A 21,746-nucleotide genomic window follows, 5' to 3' on the forward strand; every position below is an offset into this window, starting at 1 on the left:
TTGGTTTCTTTTCCTCCATTTCTTTCCAAGATGTGAGTTTTAAGAAAACTTTTGCATCCTTACCATTGTCCTTGCTTGAGAAGTGTCATGGTTTGCTTCCATTTAGACATCACAATCACTGGTTTAGTGAGGGGATGGGGTGGTGTGCTTTAATCCCTAGGTAATAATGATCTTGTTATGTGTGCCCATTTTGACACATGGTGATTGTTCACATAAGCAGCATTTTTCCCGTCTGTTATTTGGGATCACTTCAAGGGGCTGCTTCTGTAAATTATTGAGTAGGTATATGGCAAGACTTCTCAGTGAGCCACATGTTACTGCACCCCATCAGTTTAGAGCTATTGTAAAGAAACTCAACATATGATTTGTAATTTATTTACAAAGACATTTATTTGCTAGTGTTGGTAATGTGGTAATCCATCCCTGTTGCTGTGGCACTCACCAAAGTACAAGTCATTTTGCAATAACTGATCTGTCCAAGTGTTGAGCACCAAATAGTTGTAATACTGGTTATCAAGGTATTACTACTACTGCACAGTAATACATCTATGGTGCTGTAGCTAAATAACTACTAAATTGTACATTAAATAAGATTATTGGCTGATATTTAACATCACTAGCTTCAAAACTGAATAGTGCAATTGTCCATTGTCTAAACCTGCCCTTAATTTCTCAACCAAATACAAGATTCAACAAACTTTAACAGCTGCTAAGTCATGCTGGTCTAGTAAACCAGTGTTTTCATAAATATACATACAAGTCTAACAAATTTTTGATAAAATACATACAGCTCAAATTCATAACTAAGCAACAGCATCTTTGGCTGAGAAAATTGTAACCAACTTCAGTTACCGAAATAGCAAGTAGCAGTTGCCAAATCAAGGGACATTGAGTGACAGCACCACAGCCTGGCATCACAGTGGGGCTGGGTGCTGCCTGGTCTGCACACAGACTGGCAGGATGTATTGCTGAGACATGGGTGTTTTTTGTGTGCTTTCATAAAGTGGTTCAAACCAGAAAGGTGACATACTTAGTATAGAAAATTAAGTACACTTACAGGTTTATAAACTTAAATTTTGTAATTTAATTATTTCATGTGATCCACAAAATATGAAAGAATCCATTCCCTAGGCAAGTCAAGCTGATGCCGCCAGATTTGTACAAAAAATGAGGTTCTATTAAAATGTGTACAAAAAATGAGGTTCTATTGAAATGTGAAGTAACTTAAAGCCATGTATTGAACTTTCTTTGACACATGAAAATAGCAACAAGGTGGCCTTAAAATGTCCACATTTCTAACTGGCTCACCGCTCAAAGTAACATGCTAGTTGACAGGGCTGAGTGAATTATGAATATGAAATTCAAGCTTTATGCTTCTATCAATCTGGCTTGCCATGAGTTGATTAAGTCACAGGCCATGATGTGCTGGGCAGCCACTCCAGCAAGGGAAAGGGAAATTAGGATGGCACCACCACAGTGACTGAAGTCCCCCCCCTCTCTCGACACACACACATGCATGCATGCTGAGGAAGGTCACTGTAGCAGTGCTACTGTAGTGACAGGGTCCAGCAGGCACTATGCTAGGCAGTGGTTCCCTTTGAGGGTGATGAATGACAGGTGGGGAACAAGGGGGCAGATACTGGAGGAGGTTAAGGGGAACCCATAGTAATTCCTCCATGATAAAGGAGGGTAATGATTAAATATGGCTATTAGTGGCCACAGCAAGCACAGTTTGGTGTTGCATAATGGCCTGTACTCTTGAACACTTTGGCTTCCAGTAACAACTAGTTCCAATGATTGCAGAATTTTGTCAGGTTTTCAGGGGTGTTTGCTGATGATGCAGAACCTTTTGTTGAACTATCACTAAAATCATACATATACTCATGAAAACCCCACCAATCACCACTGTGGCCATTGAACTAAGCCAAACTGCAGCACCAAAATGTTGAGGAATACAAAGCGGTGTGCACTGGATCTGATGACTAGTAAGCAGCAAACACCAACTAGCACCACCAGCCTGTCAAAGCACAAGGGACCTTATGGAACAAGTGTCATGGAATCATTTTGTCAGTACTTCAGCATGTAATCTTTAGTTTCAAATCTGTCTACTCTGCACTATGGACAGTGTTTTACACATTCCAGGGACTAGGATATGTTGAACAAATAACTGTCCACAATCTGCAAAGTTGACAAAGAAACTATTACAGACTGAACCTGTGCATAACCCTCTACACACACACACACACACACACACACACACACACACACACACACACACACACACACACACACACACACACACACACACACACACACACACACACACACACACACTACTACCAGTTGTCTCACCATCACCGGTATCTATTAATAACCCTGCAAATACTACCAGCTGCCATTCATCATAATAAATATCTATCAGCACAGATACACACACAACAGCTACCAGTCTAAACACAGACACACTACCTGCTGCTTCTCACCCTTACCAGTATCCATCTCACACTCTATCTCACAGCTACCATCATCCACCACCATTCTCTCTCTCTCTCTCTCTCTCTCTCTCTCTCTCTCTCTCTCTCTCTCTGTACTGTAGTGGTTAGCACACTCGACTCACAATCGAGAGGGTCAGGTTCGAATCCTGGTAAGTAGTGAGACAGATGGGAAGTCTCTTAATGTTTGACCCCTGTTCACCTAGCAGTAAATAGGTACGGGATACAACTCGAGGGGTTGTGGCCTCGCTTTTCCGGTGTGTGGAGTGTGTTATGTCCTACCCGAAGATCGGTTTATGAGCTCTGAGCTCGCTCCGTAATGGGGAAGACTGGCTGGGTGACCAGCAGGCGACAGAGGTAAAATCTCTCTCTCTCTCTCTCTCTCTCTCTCTCTCTCTCTCTCTCTCTCTCTCTCTCTCTCTCTCTCTCTCTCTCTCTCTCTCTCTCTCACACAACTACCACCATCCACAACCACTCTACATCACACACACGACTGGTCTACTTCTTGACAGTTGGTGTGTTCCCCAGCACCCAGGAGCTGCAATGTGGTGCATCTTCACTGGTGGAGGTGCTGGGTGGGGAAGTTTGGCCTGAAGGCAAGAAGTCTTCAGGAGAACCAGGGGTGTTCCTCAAGGGGGCATAACCAGGAGTGAGGTCCTCTGGGGAGGAGTGTTCAGATGAGGAGTCTTGCTGCATAAAGCGGAGGCTGTCTGGTGGTGGGTGAGGACGTGTTCCTGGAGCGATAGAGTCCACCTTCAGCCCCATCAGGGAGTGAGTGATGCTGCCACAACAGTCCCCACCACTAGAGCCTTGTAGCGGCTTGGATCCCAACCCTCCCTCTCCACCCCCAGACTGGCCCCCACCACCTCCACTACTGTGGAAGAAGGCCGGCAGGAAGTGAATGGATGTTGAGCCAAGAGGTGGGTCGACCACAGGAGCAGAGGTGGAGGTGGAGGTGGTGGTGGTGGTGGTGTACATGGTGCAGGATGCTTGGGCCAGCTCCTCATCCAGCATCAGGCCAGCTATTGCCTCATCACTCAGCATCTCAATACTGCAACACAAACTCACACTTTACAACACTCCCTTACACACACACAAACTATTACCTTTTATCATTTACAAAAATACAAAGGATATGTTCAACCTTACAGTCCATCATATATTACTGTATTCTTGAGAATTGAAGAAAAATATTTCTGCATCCTAGTTTTGCATACCACCCACTGTTAGTAAGGCCAGGGATACAACAACAGGGACAAGAAGGAAGACAAGATAGGAGGTAAGTACAGATCATTGGTAAGCCACACCCACCTGGCCAGACTCTCAGTGTCTGACACGGTAGAGTCTCGGTCGTCCACAGTGAGGTAGTTTTGGGACTGGCCACTGCTGAGAGGTGGTGTGCTGAGACCTATCACCTGCCACCCACTGAGATCTGTACTGGTGGTTCCTCCATCCACTTCCTCTACAATGACCTCCCCACTCTGCTCCGTGACACGGCTCTTCTTTTCTTCCTTCTCATGCCGTGCCTCTGCCTTCTCCACAGGCACCTTGCAGCCGTCCTCACAACCATCAGGCTCTGCTGGCAGGCTGCAGGCTGAGGAGACGTGTGTGATGGCTGCTTTGGTTACCTGCTGGAATGACGGACCAACATTAAGGTCTTATTGCCACCAGGATATTCAAATACATATTCATTAGAAGCTTAATCAAACCTATACCAGTCTTTCCTTTCCTATCTAATATCTGGACATACACCAGAATTTGTACCAACAAAAGAACATTTCTCTACACACTCAAAATGTATACAAAACTAAGGAAGTCCCACTCACTGCTGTGGTTAAGATGGGAGCTGCCACAGGGCCAAGCTTCCCTGGTAAAGACTTGAACTCCTGGGAGGCATTGGCACTGTCAGAGATGGACTCTGCATAGTGGAGGGGCTGAGTGGTGAGCGGCAGTCCAGCTTCCATTGGGGGTATAGGGGAGTCTGCACCGACACCAATGCCTCGCACCCCAAGCTCCTGACACTGCCGAGTCTGCCAACACAAGGGAGGGTTTGGTAGTGGGTTTCCTGACAATAACTACTGGAACATGGATGAATGAATGCACATAAACAGATCAGAGCAATCCTCTCACTCAAGAAGCCTTTACCTTTCCTTGTATAGCAATCTCCCTTACATTCTTTTTATCAAAAGCACTTCCTCATTTTACCATCCACACTTCTCAATTGTACCACACACATCCTTACATCCCAAATAATTCTGCTATTCCTCCTCACCTTACACACACACACAGTCAACCCTGTTCAGGGACTGGCATCTCAGTGGGTCTTTTTGTTTAATAACTTGTTCCTCTTGGCCTGTTTTCCCCTTACATATATAAGACAGAAAAAAAAAAAAATCCTCAAACTTCCCCTGCCACACACACACAGCCATTCCTCCACCTGTCCAATCAAACATGCCAGTCAACATTCTGGCACCACTCACACGGTGGATCTCGTCTGATATGGTCTCCAGATTGGCCAACGCCTGGGAGTACGTCATCTTGGCTCGCCCAACACTCTCCTCCAGCTGCCGCACCTGCTGCTTCTGTGCCTCCAGCTGCTGGTTCACAGCAGATTTGAGCTCAAAGTAAGGCCTGTGGAATGCATCTCTCATCACCAAGCAGTCAGACACAAGCTCATGGTCCTATTACACTATGCACTTGAATGGTCTGCTGATCCTGCCAATCCATCTGTTTGCATAAAGCTCTTATCAAATGTTTTGGTTACTCTAATGAAGATTTGTACTGCATTTCAATCAGGAACCTACAGGCATGATATCTACCACACTTGCATCTCCTCAGTGACAGTCTGATGTTAGTGAGTCAAGTCAACAAGTGGAGAAAGACAATATGTAGGTCAACAAACACAACTGCAAGCCAAACACACTCCTCAAACTACACAATGTTCCATGACAGGATTTAACAAGCAAAAAATGTTTTAAAAAATCAAAAAGTGCATAAGGAGTTTAAAAAATCAATCTATTTGGTATTTAAAGGAGTAGCAAATTAAAATAAAACAACAAAAGAATGCAAATTAAAAAGGAGCAGCTACCCAGGGCCACACAAATGCCAACAGATGACAGTGTTAGACTCTGGAGGGAAGACTGGCGGGAGACTGGCTTCTAGTGCCCCTCAGAAATGCCTCATTGCCATGGTGTGTGACTTGACTCATCCCTCTCAGCTCCTGGGAGGAGTGTCAGTGTAGGACTTATGGTGGTGGTGAGTATTATGATGCCTAGGGTTTTTCCCCTATTTTTGCAAGATTCAGTGAAGCTCGTAAGTCCCACGTGTGTGTGTGTGTGCGAGATACACCACAGTTGTCAGCTGGTCACCCAGCCAGCCTTCCCCATTACGGAGCAAGCTCAGAGCTCATAGACTGATCTTCAGATAGGACTGAGACCACAACACACTCCACACACCGGGAAAGCGAGGCCACAACCCCTCGAGTTATATCCCATACCTATTTACTGCTAGGCTACACATTAAGAGGCTTGCCCATTTGCCTCGCCGCTTCCCAGGATTTGAACCCGGACCCTCTCGGTTGTGAGCCGTGTGTGTGTGCGTGTACAAGCTCTGTTACATGTATTACTGTCTTGTTCTTGAGATTTATCCATTTCTTTTAAGATCCAAGTTTATAATCCAATGCCTATGTCTCTCATAAAGGGTTTGATCTCACTAGGTGGTCTTTCCTGGACGTTCATGGTCAGTTTTGGCTATGAGTCATAGGAAACTATTGACTAGCATTAGCACACGAGACCAAGAAAGACAAGAGCGAGTGTCAAGCCTCAGCCAGCGTAAGGCAGCACTGGTGTGGCAGCATCTGAGGGGCATCCTGCCAAACAAAATTCCTTCCTTCACAAAAATCACTGGTCTGAAATGCCATTCTCTTTGAACATTACTCAAAACCCACACACCACAAAAACATTCAATTACTGGATGATATGTTTAAGTGAGTAAGATTCTAGTCAAGAAATGTACAGTCAAGTTAAGGTGTCAAGTAACCTACACTCCAGTTTACCTCATTCTCCTCAACAAGTCCTTTGATCTGCTAAGAATCCTTCACTTAGATTTTGTAAGATTGTCAGCAGATCAGGAACTTTAGGCTGAGGGAAAGGAGCAGTGTTACTGAGAGCAAATTACTTGAACTTCTAACCACGATTGTACAAAGAAATGACAGGACTGGGAGTGAAAAGTGACACACGGGCTTCAGCAACCGAGCCTGGTCTCCCCTGACTGGTGGAGGGAATGTTCTACCTGACATCCTACTGTGTGGCGTGACACTGCTGTGCTGAGCTGTGAGGACACTGGCTGGTGTGGCCCTGGTGCTGCTGCAGACTGAAGCACCTACTTACAGCCACTGCTCAGGACCTACTTACAGCAACTGCAGCTGATGCATCCTCACAAGGTTATTCATTTGCAAGAGGCTGCGACGTGCATTCAAACTTGGGAGAGAAACAAAAGTGGAAAAAATGAACAGCAGTCAAGATGCAGGCAGGATGGCTGTCACCTACTGGGAAAGGAATGATAAAGCTAAAGGTAAAATAATCATGGCTAAGATACAAGAACCATGGCTAAATAAAGACATCAAGAGAGGAGGAAGCACCACTCCAACACACTCATCACAGCACCAGGCCATCACTTCACTACTACACTGGAGGGGACTAATACATTCAAGACCAGCACTACTAGAGCATCCTCATCACTGCAATAGTACTAGGCTCTCATATCCAGCTAGCTAATGGTGGCCACATGGACCATAGCCAAACACAGCCTGCAGGGTATTCTCTGGTCCACCATATGCATCCTCTATTTCCTTCTCTTCTCTTTTCTCTACATTACAAAGGGAGTTGCTCTGCCATACCACCAACACCAGCAACACTATCTCCTCAGCTCTTGTCCCAAAACCTATGTTGCTAATACATCTAAAATAAGCAACATTTAAAAAGAAAACCTTTACTTTGAGTTATAGCAAGTTTGCACCTCATTTCAATGAATCTACTGAATTACCAAATAGCTCTTTCAGGTCCTGAGTCAACAAAAAATAAGGCATTAATAAATTAGTTAAATATTAAAAAGTTAATGGGGAGGAATCAATGTTTCATCTTCACCTTCCCAACAATACCCTTTCAAAATTTCATCTTAGAAAGACCCTAAAACAAATTAAAGTGTTCCAAATAAGAAAGCAAATAATAATGTGAAGTGAAGAGTAAGTGAGAATAATACACAAGTCTGGGTCTACATTTTCTTGATTTTAGATGTAGCTGAGACATGGCACACACACACACACACACACACACACACACACACACACACACACACACACACACACCTGAAAACAGGTTAATATCACTCCACAGCTTCTTGGCCTCTATAAAACAGGACCACCCCCTTCACTGGCCACACAGCATAAAGGTTAGTTGTGCAGCACACCATGATCTCGGCAGCAGACCTGGAGTCCCAAGCTGCACCATAACAACACCTTCCCACACCTGGCCAGATTAGCTGCTCAAGTCAGATGTAGGGGACTTTTAAAGTAAGATTGTATGCATTACGTCATATTTTTATAATTAATGACAACAGTGTTAGACAAATCTTATAATACTTTCTTTTAGCCATAGCTCAGAAGTTTATGAGTTATGAACAGTAGCAGAGGCAATGTCTGATAAGCCCATTAAGCCAAGCCTGATTAGGACACTCACAAGGCACAACACATGAACATCAGTCTTTCTCAACCTCACACAAGCCTTCTCCACCCCATGCAAGCTTCCTCTATGCCATACTGTTGTTATTATTTTATTATTCAAGCTTCAGGTGTTTACTTTCTGTCCACCAAGCAAATAAGTTCTTTACCACACACAAGCTTTCTTAGGCACACACACACACACACACACACACACACACACACACACACACACTTCCTTAATTGGGCAATATATGAGTCAACCTTCTATCACACTCAGACTCACACTCACACTCACTCACTCACTCACTCACTCACACACACACACGTCAACAGAGAGCAGCAGAAAGTGTTATTGTATGAGTGTTAGTGAAGTGGAGAGCTACAGTATGCAAACATTTACTAAAACACAGCTTAGGATACATCAAAACCTGCTCTGAACAATATTGAGAGAGAGAGAGAGAGAGAGAGAGAGAGAGAGAGAGAGAGAGAGAGAGAGAGAGAGAGAGAGAGAGAGAGAGAGAGAGAGAGAGAGAGAAACAAAATATAATACCATGCAATACACTAACTATAATATATAAGAAATGCAAAACAACATTATTAACAACAACAGTGAAATCTAAGTGTAGTACATTACACACTTAAACACAATAATAATAATAATAATAATAATAATAAAAATAATAATAATAATAGTAAAAATAATGATAAAAGTAACAGCAATAACAATGTCAACAACAAAATAACAAAAAAATCACTCAGACAAAAGAAAAAAAAAAAAAAAAAAAAAGAGAGCAAAGAATGATAAAAATCTCAACACACACACACACACACACACACACAAACATAAGTAAATAAACAAACTCATCAACAACCCCAGTGCTTCCTTTACCTGGACTTGGCAATAGCCCTCTTCAGCTCTTTCTGCAGTGCCTTCACCCGTGTCTCAGCCTCGTGGTACAGTGCAGACGTTCGCCGGTGCTCCACAGCGCTCTCCATCCTCTCCTTCTCCGCGTCGTTCACCTGAAGGACGGAGGGAGCTTAGAACAACAGGAGATGTAGAGGGGATTTACAGTGGTTAGGAAAGAGGAGATATAATGATAAGGTGCAGGAAGCTTTCTATCGATCTATATTATGTGGAGAAGGATGAGTCTGGAGGATGATAGAAGTAAAGATGTAAAGGAGGAGGTTTGTGGTGATGTTAGGGAAAGAAAGAAGATAGATAGGAAGAGAAAGTGCAGGGAGCTCTCCATCAATCCATTATTTGGAGAAGGAAGAGTGTTTGGAGGATGATGAGAGGTAAAAATGTAAAGGAGGATGTTTATGGTAAAGAAAGTTAAAATATCCATCAATCTACAAATCTAGGAAAGAAAGAGAGTTTGAAGAACATTAAGAGAAATAAAGATGTGCAGGAGAAGGAAGAGTTTGAAGGATATTAAGAGAAATAAAGATGTAAAGAAGGAGGTTTGTGGTGGTTAAAAAAAAAAAAAAAAGAGGGATGAGGAGGTGCAGGAAGCATCTTTTCTGGAGAAGGATGAAAGTTTGGAAAACATTAAGAGAGGCAAAGATGTAAAGGAGGAAGTTTGTGATAAAGTTAGAAAAAAGAGAGATGGGATGAGGAGGTACAGGAAGCTCTCTATCAATCTATTTTCTGGAGAACGAAGACTTTGGAGAACATTAAGAGAAATAAAGATGTAAAGTGGAGTTTTGCAGTGAAGCCACTAGGCCTGCAATCTTGTACAACTATATCAAACATAGCATTTCTTGTTTTTATTTGTTGATCCAGTTCATATTTCATTCTTAAATATAATAACTACTAACCACAAGCTCAAAACATAGGGCCAAAGATGTAAGAGGTGTCAATACTCAAGAGAGGCAGGAAGAGAGACAGGATGTGAGAGAAATGCAGTATTGATCTATGTACCTATTACCTGAGAAAGGGATGCTAGGAAAGGCAGACATGGAGGTAAAAGAGGAAATTATTGCTCACAAGACATAGGAGAAAGGTAGAGATAGGAGATGGGATTTGAGAAAGGGACACAGATGGAGACAGATAGAGAAAAATAGACTTTGGAATGAAACAATGGAATGGAGTAATAAGTGAGGAAAAAAGATGAAGGAGTTTGAGGAAGGATTTACTTTTGATGTGGCATGGTTCAGCATCTCCTGCCAGGTGTGGTCAAAGGAACAGCCTTTCTCCATCAGCCCTTCCTCTGCCAGGAACACCATCTCCCGGGCCGCCGCGTGCTGACTGCTGGCTCGCTCATACCGCCAAGCCGCCGCCTGGGTCTCCCGCAGCGCCTGGGAAGGAGCAGGTTTTATCACAGCACTCCTCCCTCACTCACCACACACTTCCCTTAGTGCTGTAATGGTGTCATGAATATTTATCATCTTTTCTTTATTATGCAAGTAGGATACAGCAAACAACAAAATCTACATACAAAAAAATGGCCTAAAGATGCTACCTCTCTCAACTCTGTTTGGGAACTGGCATCTAGGTGAGCCCTTTTTTTTTTAATCATTTTGTTGCCCTTGGCCAGTTTTCCCCTCTTGCATATAGGCCTGGCAGTCTTTTGTAACCTCCCTCTTTTCTTATGTTCTTATTAAAATGAAGAAAAAAAGTCAGAGAAGTCTTATACACTGAAGGACATAATTTCACAATACTGTGCAAATATTCTCCCTGTGGTGGGAAGCAAGTTCATCACACATTCGGGAGTAAAAAAAATTACCATCTTTCTTAAGACTTGTACTTAAAGATATTAGCTAAGGATAGGAATAAAAAATCTCACCATCCTCTTGCTTAACTGCTCCTTCTCTCTCTCTCTCTCTCTCTCTCTCTCTCTCTCTCTCTCTCTCTCTCTCTCTCTCTCTCTAGTACCTGCTTGGCCTGAATCCTGGCTTCATAGTATGGTCGTGACTGCTCCACACACTTCCCCAGTCGCTTAGCCAAGGCATCAATGCGGTGTGTTGAGTCTGTTAGCAGTTGACGGAACAGCATGCGTGCCTCCTGCAGCAGTGAAGGGGTGTAAGAGAAGATGGGATGGAGGAGAAAGGGGATGTAAAGTAAAAATTGGAGTCAAGTAGGAAAGGATAAAGGAAAAGAAAAGAAATTAATATTAAGAAACTTGCCTATGTTATCTGCTTAGTGAGTGACAAGCAAAGTAACAGGAAAAAGAAAATTTAAACAGTTCCAAACTTGGTGCATTCATAACAAAATAAATGCAAAAAAAAAAAGGGAAAAGAAATTAATATAAGATGAGAAAGAAGACTACAAAAGCAAAAAAGACAAAAAGACAAAAAGACAAAAAAGGTAGACTATTCACAACAAACTAATGAACTATTCAATCAATTAACTTGTAAGAATCAACTCACATTGTCTAGAGACCAAATTTTGAAACACACCAATCTGAATCTCCACCAAGACTTCTTTCCAAAGGCTCTACCTAAAGTTACATGAATCTAAAAGGATCTTTCTACATTTTCAGTGACAGATTAACAAAATCTCTGTATCATTTATCTGAGAAACATTCTTGAGCATCCAATCAATTATTTTTGTGACCTCTGAAAATTAGTAGTGGTGAGAGAGCAATGCATTACTGAATAGACTTACTGAAGACGAAGGAAGCTTATACCACCCCACAGCTACTCACATCAAGGTCCACCTCCAATTTGTTGATTGTATCAGTGGCTGTGTTGAGGCACTCCAGCTCCACCTACAGCCAGACAGGGAAAGGAAGATACTAAGTGAACCACCAATACTTAACATACATGATGATAAGCTGCAAAGCTAACACTGGAAAGTGACACCCATGTGCATGATGGAGTAGTGGGCATTGAGGCACACCAGTTAAGATGTATTCATTCACGTGTGCGTTTGTCACATCTGTTGCGCAAGTACAAATTAATCAATCAAAAGTAATCATAGTGATTGGTTCTTTTGCTTGACAATGCAGCCACTGGTTAATGAAACATACAGAACAAATCTATCCAATCCAAATGCTTTTTTCATCCTGTGGAGAGAGAAGAAATTCAATTTGAAAAGTCTGAGGATGATATCTGACAACATTGGGTGTTGCCTAGATTACTCCCATTGCACCTACTGATAAGAAATAAGACAATGACTTCATATTAATTTCTTACGCTTGCCACTTAGATTGGGGTAGTTTGCTTCAGTTAGATCAGATCAATTGGGTCATTTGGTCTGAGGAAGATGTCTGACAGCAGTGTGTGTCACCTTGACCAGGTCATGTTAGCTACATTGGGTTTGGTTAAATTAAGTAAGTTAGGTAAGATTGGCCTGGCACTGGTGCACAGCTAGAGGTGGTGACTGCTCTCCAAAAGAACATTTGGACTGTTACTGCTGTGGCACTTTGTGACAATGAAACTATCTTCTGGTGGATTTCAGTCTGTTTTGCATCAATCTACTTTTCCATTTTCGTTGGAAAACAGTACTTTCCGAGGGGCAGGGAAATAGGCAAGGGGGCACGGTAAAATTTCAAAAGTAATGATTTGTGACAAAAACATGCAATAATTCAACACAGACTGAAAACTATCAGAAAAAAAAAAAATAGACTAATATTGAGAGACTGGAGAAAGAGGAAAAACTTATTGAATAAATTACTATTAACAATTATAGTATAATTGCTTAATACTCGTTCTTACCTGGTCTTGCTACCAAACATTACATATACAATAAATAAGAAGGAAAAGATAAAACAAAAAAGACCTTCACAAATATCACCGAATCCCGGCACCAAACAGGTAAATCCCTCTATCCTTCCGTCTCTTCCTGGTAACTCTTACAAACGAGTCCTTCTTCAGGGAAAATGTTTTACTTCTTCAGGTAAGCCCTTCTCCTCCTCTAGGCACGCCCTCCTACTTCCTCTTAGGGCAAGCCTTCAATCTCCTCTCCAAGTAAATCCCAGACAACTCCTCCTCCTCCTACAGACAAATCCTCCCTGCTCCTATCTAATTAATCCCCAACACCTGACCACGCCCACCTGTATCCTGGGATCCGGCGCGTCATCCCGTGGCCTGGGCTGCTCCTCCGCCAGGTCCACCTCCTCCATGGTGGCACTGGCAGGCGAGGGTCAGGTCAGGCCAGGTCAGGAGCGGCGGCCCGTCACTCTACCTTCCCTGCGCCAGCCACACACGAACAAAACACGAGCATTTAGCGCACTCTCTTAATATCTCTCATATTGTCTCACAGTTTGGGATTTTAAATTGTTTATGGTATTATCTAAGTCATTCTGATTTAGTTTCTGGTGAAAATTATGCGTAATAATTCAGTAAAACAGCATCTGTCATCTGACCTACTTACTTTATGGATTTAGTAAAAGAAATGTCATTTGTGTTGTTATTGTTTGATTGCCTATATCTGTGATGATGATGGGTAATGATTAGTGTTTTATCTTTCTTTTTTTTTTTTTTTGTTAGTCAAACAGCATTTGACCAAATCCCAGTTTTTTTTTTTTTCTAATATCGAAGTAAGCCAAGATCAACATCCTTGAGGTAGGCACATATTTTTCCGTTTGGTTTTGCTATTAATTTCAACTATAATGATATTTAGCAGTTAGAATATAATTTTTTTCTTTCTTCTTGCATTACGTATTAATCAGCATTTGTTTATGCGATTGATACATTCAGCTATCCTCGTCATGATAATAATGTAACTCGTTTATTTATTTAATTTTCGGTAATGATGACAAAAGATAACTTCGTATGTATGTTTCGTATTGATAAAAAAAAAAAAAAAAAACATATCAATAAAACAACACAGAATCATGTCACTTGTTGACCATCTCTATGACTTCCTCCCTATCACCTCTATTGGGAACGCGAGTGTAACCAAGGAGGAACCTCGATCATTGCAATTAATATATTTTGTAACATAAATTTGATGGTATAAAAAAAATCAAGCAATGAAAACAACATATAAACACTGTAAGTAATACAAACAACAAAGTGAAGAAAAATTCAAGTGACACGGTTATACATTGTAAACAAAACAATAAAACATTTTCCCCTTCCTTGACCTGATTCAATTACACCACTGAACATGCATCTCGTAGTGCACTAACTTAAAACAGTTCCAAGTAGTCCCTTGTCGTAACTGATGATAAACACTATTTTCCTCTCCCCACCTTGTTATATTTGTGATAGTATTTCAAGTAAGTTCCCACAATTTCATTTCCACATGATCAATGGTTACTCATTGTTGCAAGCTTGACTGTCTTCAGTATGAACTTAAAATCACATCATTATTACACTTTAAGCTGCTCAGTTATGTTCACTGTAATGTGCAATTAATGAGAGGGTCACCTGAGCAAGGCATGGAGGTGGTGGTGAATGAATTCAGATGAGGTGACAAATGGCAGTCATGATTTCTTTGGTTAAAACAATGGAATGTTTATGGTTTTCCCATCTTTACTGGTTCATAATGTACAAATCCTATTGTCTTCATTGTACAATTATTTACATCTGCACATCCTTTATGTCAAGGCAGAGCTCCTGTTTACACAATTGCTTTTGACTCTACATAATTTGAATCTATTCCTTATCAGCTGTCTCATTGTTTAATCAATGCTTCTCTTTTGACATCTTGTGAAAAGAAATTATTCATTGAATTCAATTAAATATGATAACACATATAATAATACCTCATTTCTTTGATAAAACTTAATGAGAATTACTCTGAAATAATTTTCTTAATTTCAGCCTCCAAAAATGTCTCAAATTCATGCTTGTTGACTTGGGTGACACTCTCTGCCAGATGGTGCGGCACCTCTGCTCCTGCCCTCAGGCCAGCCAGCACTGCTTGCCGAGCAGCATTGATGCGTGCAGCCACCTGGGAAGCTGGCTCACTTCTCTTGTCCACATGCTGCAGCTTCTCTTTCACCAGGTACTTCACTATGGCTCTGAGGCAAAGATCAGCTTGATGAACAACACTCTCAGAGCAGCGCTGCCGAGCCTCAGCCACCTCCTTTTCTCTGTCCTGAAGGGGGAGGAGTCCCATCTGGAAGGACTGGATCACAGCATTCCAAGCCTCAGACAGCTGCCCCACACCTGTGTTCAGTACACAGGTGTTGGCTTCCCACACGTGCATATGTGCCTGTGGAGCCTGCATGCGCTCTGCCATGGCTGTCAACACACCTGTCGGCACTCTCTCTTCCCTCATGTCATTGTGCAGTACAGCTTCCTCCATGCTACAGTGTAGGTACAGCTGGCAGAACGCTGCACTGTGCCTCCGGGCAAGCTGGAAGTATTCATATCTCATGCTTCTGTAGTAGAAATTGTCATCCAAGAGAATTACAAATTTAGAACCACTTCCTAATTCTTCAAGTGAAACACTAGGGAAATTTACAACCCCTGAGTTAGCCTTGCCAGTGGTTAGGTACTGGACAAACTGATCAACTTGGGTGTGGATCTTGCGTCGTGCACTCTTCCAATCATCACCAATACCATCAGTCATATCCTTATTCACTCCTCTGTCCTTGCTACCCTCCACCTTGCAACTCTCCTTCCCTTCCTTCCCTTTCAGTTCTTCACCACACTGCTGGCCTTCAGTCCTTTTCTGCTCTGCAAACTCTCTCTGAACAGACAATGGAATCAAGTCATCATAACATAAGTGAATCACCACCAGCCTCCCTCTGTCATGGAGCTCCTCATGGTGTGTCTTGAGTGCCCTGCAAAGTGTAGTCTTGCCTGATCCCGGCAGTCCCACCAGCAGCACTAGTACAACGTTAGTCTCCATATCTATCTGTACACATGTGATAAGGTTCACATATATGTCTTTGTTTCACTATAGTATCAGAATCCCTCCCTTTTTTTTTACATACAATCAAAAGTGTAAAGGAATACCCTTAAGCTTTTTCTTTGAAAAGATTATCTACTTTAACTCACTCCTAACAAGTAGTACATAATTATTTCTTCTGGTGCACTTGGGTGTTATCTGTGTCTGCACCCGGGACCTCAACATCTTCAGCCATCTGTCTGAGTGTGTCCTGAGCAGCACTCCAAGCAGCCTGAGCACCCTTGGCTTCCTTTTCTTCTAGGGTGTCTTCCTTACTGCCACCTGCTGCACCCTCAGACTCAGTCACACCATACGAGGCCACAATGCCCCTCCTCACCACCTCTCCTCTTGCTGCCAAAATCTCCTCTATGTTCTTTTTTCCATCAAGATCAGAAAACCATCCCAGGTTATCAGCTACCAGGTGGTTTTTAGCACAACCCTCACAGGTCACAATCACCACACCCTTCTTGTATGCCAGCTGGGAGATGTACTTGGTCTGCCTGGTGCTGCAAACCTTGCAGGTGTAAACTAGCTTGAGCTGAGGACTGACCTTCCCTAGGGACTGTGAACTGTCACTTGACTCACTGCCACTGCTACAAAAGGGTCGGACCAGTGAGTTGGGGGAAATCAGACAGAGGTGAGTCCTGTTATGAAGTGGTGGTTCTTTCTGCACTGTTCTAATACGTGGTGTATTTATAAGGAGGAGTCGTGCTGTCCTGGCCAGTGTCCTTGCCATATGAGCCATTGTCACTCTGCAATGGATGGCTCACTGTGCACTGTGATACAGCAACACTCTGCTCACACAAATCCTCTCTTTTTAGCTACTGCTGCTGCTGCTTTTCTGCTTGCACCACAGCTGATTCTTGTGCTGCTTGCTGGGCCTCTAACTGCTTGTTCATCTCGTCCAATCTCCTTTGCATGTAGACAGGCTGCAGCTCAGCATACACGGACATTATCAGGTGGTTAGCCTGGATGTGCTTGCTTACACAGTGATCCAGGCAGGTGTTCTGCAAAGTAATATCAGGTGTAATACTTGTCAAGAGGAGATACTAATTGTGCGTATCTTTAAATCATGAACACAAACATCATGTTACTTCCTTCAATACTCCAAGGAAACACTCGGAAATTTATCTGATGACAAGACAAGTCCTTAGCCATAAAAGCCCTTTGCTTGGCCAGGGGAACAAACCCATAACTATGAGAACAGTACCTTAAATGTCAGGACTAGAACTATTACTGGGAAGCAAAACAGTGATGATGGAAAGGACTGTCCATCAGCTGAAGATAAAGTTATCATAATTTTCTACATGTAAACCAGGACAATTTTTAATTGTGGCTGCATTCAAATTATACACTGCTAAATATACTGTAAATGTATTCCATTTTCAGTAAAAGAAAGATAATGTAAGATCATAATATAATATCTTTGCTTATGGACCTGGTTTATATATATACATATAAAAAAAAGTAATCTGACTCCTTTGTTTTTTATACTGTGCTTGATGCAACATTACTGAAATAAATAAAAATAAAAAACGGCAGGTATGCCGGGACAGGTGGTTCAAAATCTGGACCGTTCCAGCTAATCTGGGATGTAAGGTAACTCTAGCTAAAGAGAAATTGGACAAACAGATACAAAGACAAGGTCACATGGGTATAGCTCAATCCCTTTATGCTACAAGTAGATGTATACTGTATATATAAGGTAAACTACCTTATACACACACACACACACACACACACTTACTTCCTCTGAGGACAGCTCCCTGTCATTGAAGCGATTAACACACAGGTTGAAGCAGCGCTCTGAGATGTGGTTGTACAGGAGCAAGAAGTCCTTGAACTGAAACAAAACAATCTAATCAATTTTTGTATGAACTTAAAATAAACACTCTCTCTCTCTCCCTGATAGTTTTATAACTGCTGCCTTGTGCTAAATACATAACCTAAATAAAACAGTGTTGTGTTTTGAGTGTGTGTGTGTGTGTGTGAAATATATATGTTCTGGGTACAGGTGAGGTGGTGGGATTGCCGTGCAGAGAAAGTCAGTCCAAGTAGGACCAGCCGTACCACTCATACCCCCTCCCATCCCCCCACTGCTGTACCTATGGCCAGTGCTAGTGGTAATGAACATTTTTATTTGTATTTCTTTTTTTGTTGCTGATGATGCACCATCCAGATTTACTTTCTTAGTAATCTACAAATTAAGCAATATGATTGATGACTTGGTGCATCAGCAGAATGTGGCTCCATGGGACCTCTGCCAGTCTTTGACTAGAATGCAAATGGGGGGCCCACCAAGTAAGAAAACCGAGCCCTGGTGACAGCTGCTGAGGCATCGACACCTTTGGGAAATCTGAGGGCATGACAATATGTAGCTTTGTCTTACCTAGATGGGAAGAATCCCCTCTAGGATCAAATGACGCTTCCAACCAAGATAGCTAATAGAGAGTCCATTAGATGATATGATGGTTGGCTAATGTGGCATCACCAAGACCACATAAACCACTGCCATAATACTCTTGAGCAGATACAGTCAGGTTGGCAATTCCGAGAGATGACCACAGCACAAGACAATTTTACAATTTATCAACCTCAACAACCCAAAATTAATCAAAATCATACGGAATTTCACCAAACGAAGTGTCAAAAAGCAGCTTAAAAGCATTAACGGAAATAGCTAAGACAACTGATTCAGGCCAATTATTCCAGATGTTACTGACCCTCAATGAGAAGATAAAAGCTCGAATATCAATACTGTAACGAGGAACAAAAAGCTTAATGGAGTGACCGAGATTACTCAATCTAGCCAGACGTCTGCCACAACGGCCGGCAGCCTCGACAACAAACACACACACACACACACACACATACCTGTCTCACGTTAGCCGCAATATCCATGGTACTAATTCCCGGCCAGCATCTCTGTATGATTCCGTCTTGCCTCTCCTTAGCCCTGCGTTGTGCTGTGGTCTGATCTCTCTAAAGACACTCCCTCGTGCGATTGTAGCCCCTCTTTCTGGACTGTTTGTTTCTTACTGCTCTTGCTCTAAGCTCTTCTTGAGTAAATGTGCAATCTGTTACTCTTGATTTTTCTGTACGGCTCTTGTCTTGATCTTGTTTTGCACCAGCCTTTAGGTAATGCAGGAAACTTTGTGATTGGAACTTATGTAAATTCATGATGTGATTACTGTACATAATAACTACTATAAGTCTGACGGCGAAAATTAAATTAATCTACTAATTTCGAGACCATTTATTAATTTCTAGGGACAAAAATTAATATAAAGCGATCAGCAGTAAATAAACACGTTCATACTATTTTAATACCATTCACAAACTGTTCTATATGATTCAATACTATTCACACACTGTTCTATATGTTTGTATTTGGTTGCGTTTACACCGAGGGAGTCAAGATAATTCATGTTGTATCAAGAATCGGCATCCCAGTTTTAACACTGATTTACATGAATATTTGAAGAGAGAGAGAGAGAGAGAGAGAGAGAGAGAGAGAGAGAGAGAGAGAGAAAATGTATACATCGGATCGGTGCTTCAAATCGTCACGTCCTGTCACGTTCCATCGATCGTGTCGAGTCACATACGTATGTATATACGTATAAAGGTTGGCCGGCAGGGCCTATTTTTTACGTCAGTCAGATAAAATTGTACATGTTTAATAGCTCTTGACACGCACATTACTACTAACTCTCTCTCTCTCTCTCTCTCTCTCTCTCTCTCTCTCTCTCTCTCTCTCTGGAAGAGTTACAACACAAAGGTGAAGTTGCTAAGCTTCGCTCCCTTTTCGGAAGTCAACCCAAAACATTGATTTGCTGATGATATGCGCAGCATTCACCCATCTCAGCATATTGCAGTTTTGCCTGCTTGGTCAGGCTATGGTTGCACCAGGAGGAGTGACAAAGAAGACATAACATGTCACCAGCAAGGTGAAGAGATTTTCATGGCCAATCATCACATGACATGCTGGGAAACTCGATTAATCATGAGTGTGCCAAAAAGTCGCGAAAGATTATGTGATGACATATTTCAAGAATTTCATTATCAGTTAATCTTCTGTGAGATCCACATGCAATCAAGATACATTAAAGGATTGCAGAGTTCTATATACATCATGAAAAGGGCAGTAAACACTTACTATTAACTATATTAAGTGATGCGTTAAGTCTTGGCGTGTTATGACAGACACCTCTGCAACAATATATATTCTCTTTTTGTCTAACTGTTACGGCTTACACAAACAAATAGTAATCAAGTTAATAGAACCATGAAACTACCCTAAAAAAACCGTCTAACTCAAATGATATTCTTTAGAAAATATAGTTATATGGCCATAACAATTATAAAATTTATCCATAATGATGGTTTAGCTATATTTAAGGTAGAAATCAAGTTAACCTGTCAATGGAACCAGGAATCTACCCTTAAAAACTACTGTCACTGAAACAAGAGTCTTTTAGATAAACAATTTATGTGGCCACTATTTTTCAAAGTCTTCACTTATAAAGAACTTTGTTTGTAACAGTGTTTTATCTTTTGATAAGGTATATATCATATTATTCTTTCAATAGAACCATCAAACCTCCCTTAAAAATCCGTGTGACTGAAACAAGAGTCTTTTTAAAATACAGGTTGTGTTGCCACAATTTTCAAAGGTAGAAGATACGAGGAACTTCTTTCGTGTGAGTGTTTTGCTATATATAAAATGAAAATCATATCATTCTGTCATTAGAAGTATCACACTACACTATAAAAAAAAAAACCGTCTAACTTAAAGAAGACTCTTTGAAAAATATTGCATTTTTAAAAGTCCACAGAAATGAGAAACCTTTTTCGTTAGAATTCCTATGCCATTGATAAAGTAGATATTATGGTAGTCTGTCAATAGAACCAACAAACAACCCTTAAAAACCCATGTGACTTAAAAAAGAGTCTATTGAAAATATATGTTATGTGGCCACTATTTTTCAAAGTCAACACACATCAAGCTTATCCGTAAGAGTGATTTTGCTATTGATAAGGTAGAAGTTATGTCAATCTGTCAATGTAACCATGAAACTACCCTTAAAAATCCATGATAAAGAAAGAAGAGTCTTTTAGAAATACAAATTCTGTGGTCACTATTTTTCAAAGTGCATAGTTATGAGGAACATTGTTCGTAAGAATGTTTTTGCTTTTCATTAGGCAGATATCAATGTAATATGTCAATACAACCATCAAACCTCCCTTAAAAATCCCCGTGACTGAAACAGGAGTCTATACAATAAAGCTTCTGTGTCCACAATTTTCAAAGTCAACAAATATGAAGAGCCTGGTTCGTATCAGTGTTTCTTGCTATATATAAAGTAGAAATTGTATTAATTCGCCAATATAACTATCAAGCTACCCTTAAAAACCCGTGTAACTGAAACAAGAGTCTTTTAAAAATATAGGTTATGTGGCCACTATTTTTCAAAGTCCACAGAGATGAGAAACTTTCCCATCACTAAATAATGGGAAAGTTCCACTAGAACGGAAGATAAAGGAAGGAAGGATGGAAAGGATAGGAAAGAAACGAAAAGGAATGTCTTGAATTTTGTATATGTGATTTAATACTTCAAACACACACACACACACACACACACACACACACACACACACACACACACACACACACACACACACACACACACACACACACACACACACACACACAAACATGCATCTTGGAACACTTCCAAACACACAC

The 21,746-nt window shown here is 41.5% G+C and overlaps 4 protein-coding genes across 6 annotated transcripts; all 4 read right to left on the minus strand.

The window, feature by feature from the left end:
- Window positions 1-2,859: 2,859 nt before the first annotated feature.
- Window positions 2,860-13,374, minus strand: LOC123511785 (SH3 domain-binding protein 5 homolog). 3 transcript variants are annotated; one of them, XM_045267780.1, is made up of 10 exons: window positions 13,209-13,374; window positions 11,859-11,921; window positions 11,087-11,215; window positions 10,348-10,509; window positions 9,101-9,231; window positions 6,905-6,970; window positions 4,973-5,123; window positions 4,319-4,522; window positions 3,804-4,120; window positions 2,860-3,543 (listed from the first exon to the last, which is right to left on the minus strand). In XM_045267780.1, the coding sequence occupies exons 1-10, from the start codon at window positions 13,275-13,277 to the stop codon at window positions 2,991-2,993; spliced, it is 1,845 nt and encodes a 614-aa protein (XP_045123715.1). In that variant the 5' UTR covers window positions 13,278-13,374; the 3' UTR covers window positions 2,860-2,990. The 3 variants fall into 3 exon arrangements, with proteins under 3 accessions (XP_045123715.1, XP_045123714.1, XP_045123716.1); XM_045267779.1 differs by having other exon boundaries at window positions 3,804-4,123; window positions 13,209-13,373; XM_045267781.1 differs by lacking the exon at window positions 6,905-6,970 and having other exon boundaries at window positions 3,804-4,123; window positions 13,209-13,373.
- A 1,242-nt stretch (window positions 13,375-14,616) lies between these two features.
- LOC123511902 (L-seryl-tRNA(Sec) kinase-like) lies at window positions 14,617-15,961 on the minus strand. The gene has a single exon (XM_045267974.1). It carries the CDS (start codon window positions 15,959-15,961, stop codon window positions 14,897-14,899), a length of 1,065 nt encoding a protein of 354 aa, XP_045123909.1. The 3' UTR covers window positions 14,617-14,896.
- Window positions 15,962-16,082: 121 nt separating this feature from the next.
- Window positions 16,083-16,745, minus strand: LOC123511903 (DNL-type zinc finger protein-like). The gene has a single exon (XM_045267975.1). It carries the CDS (start codon window positions 16,743-16,745, stop codon window positions 16,131-16,133), a length of 615 nt encoding a protein of 204 aa, XP_045123910.1. The 3' UTR covers window positions 16,083-16,130.
- Window positions 16,746-16,821: 76 nt separating this feature from the next.
- Window positions 16,822-19,089, minus strand: LOC123511904 (mitochondrial import inner membrane translocase subunit Tim10 B-like). Its single transcript, XM_045267976.1, has 3 exons — window positions 18,875-19,089; window positions 17,748-17,843; window positions 16,822-17,007 (listed from the first exon to the last, which is right to left on the minus strand). Exons 1-3 carry the CDS (start codon window positions 18,899-18,901, stop codon window positions 16,822-16,824), a joined length of 309 nt encoding a protein of 102 aa, XP_045123911.1. The 5' UTR covers window positions 18,902-19,089.
- Window positions 19,090-21,746: the final 2,657 nt, after the last annotated feature.

The sequence above is a fragment of the Portunus trituberculatus genome, chromosome 32 (assembly GCF_017591435.1).
Source record: "Portunus trituberculatus isolate SZX2019 chromosome 32, ASM1759143v1, whole genome shotgun sequence".
Classification (NCBI taxonomy): Eukaryota; Metazoa; Arthropoda; class Malacostraca; order Decapoda; family Portunidae; genus Portunus; species Portunus trituberculatus.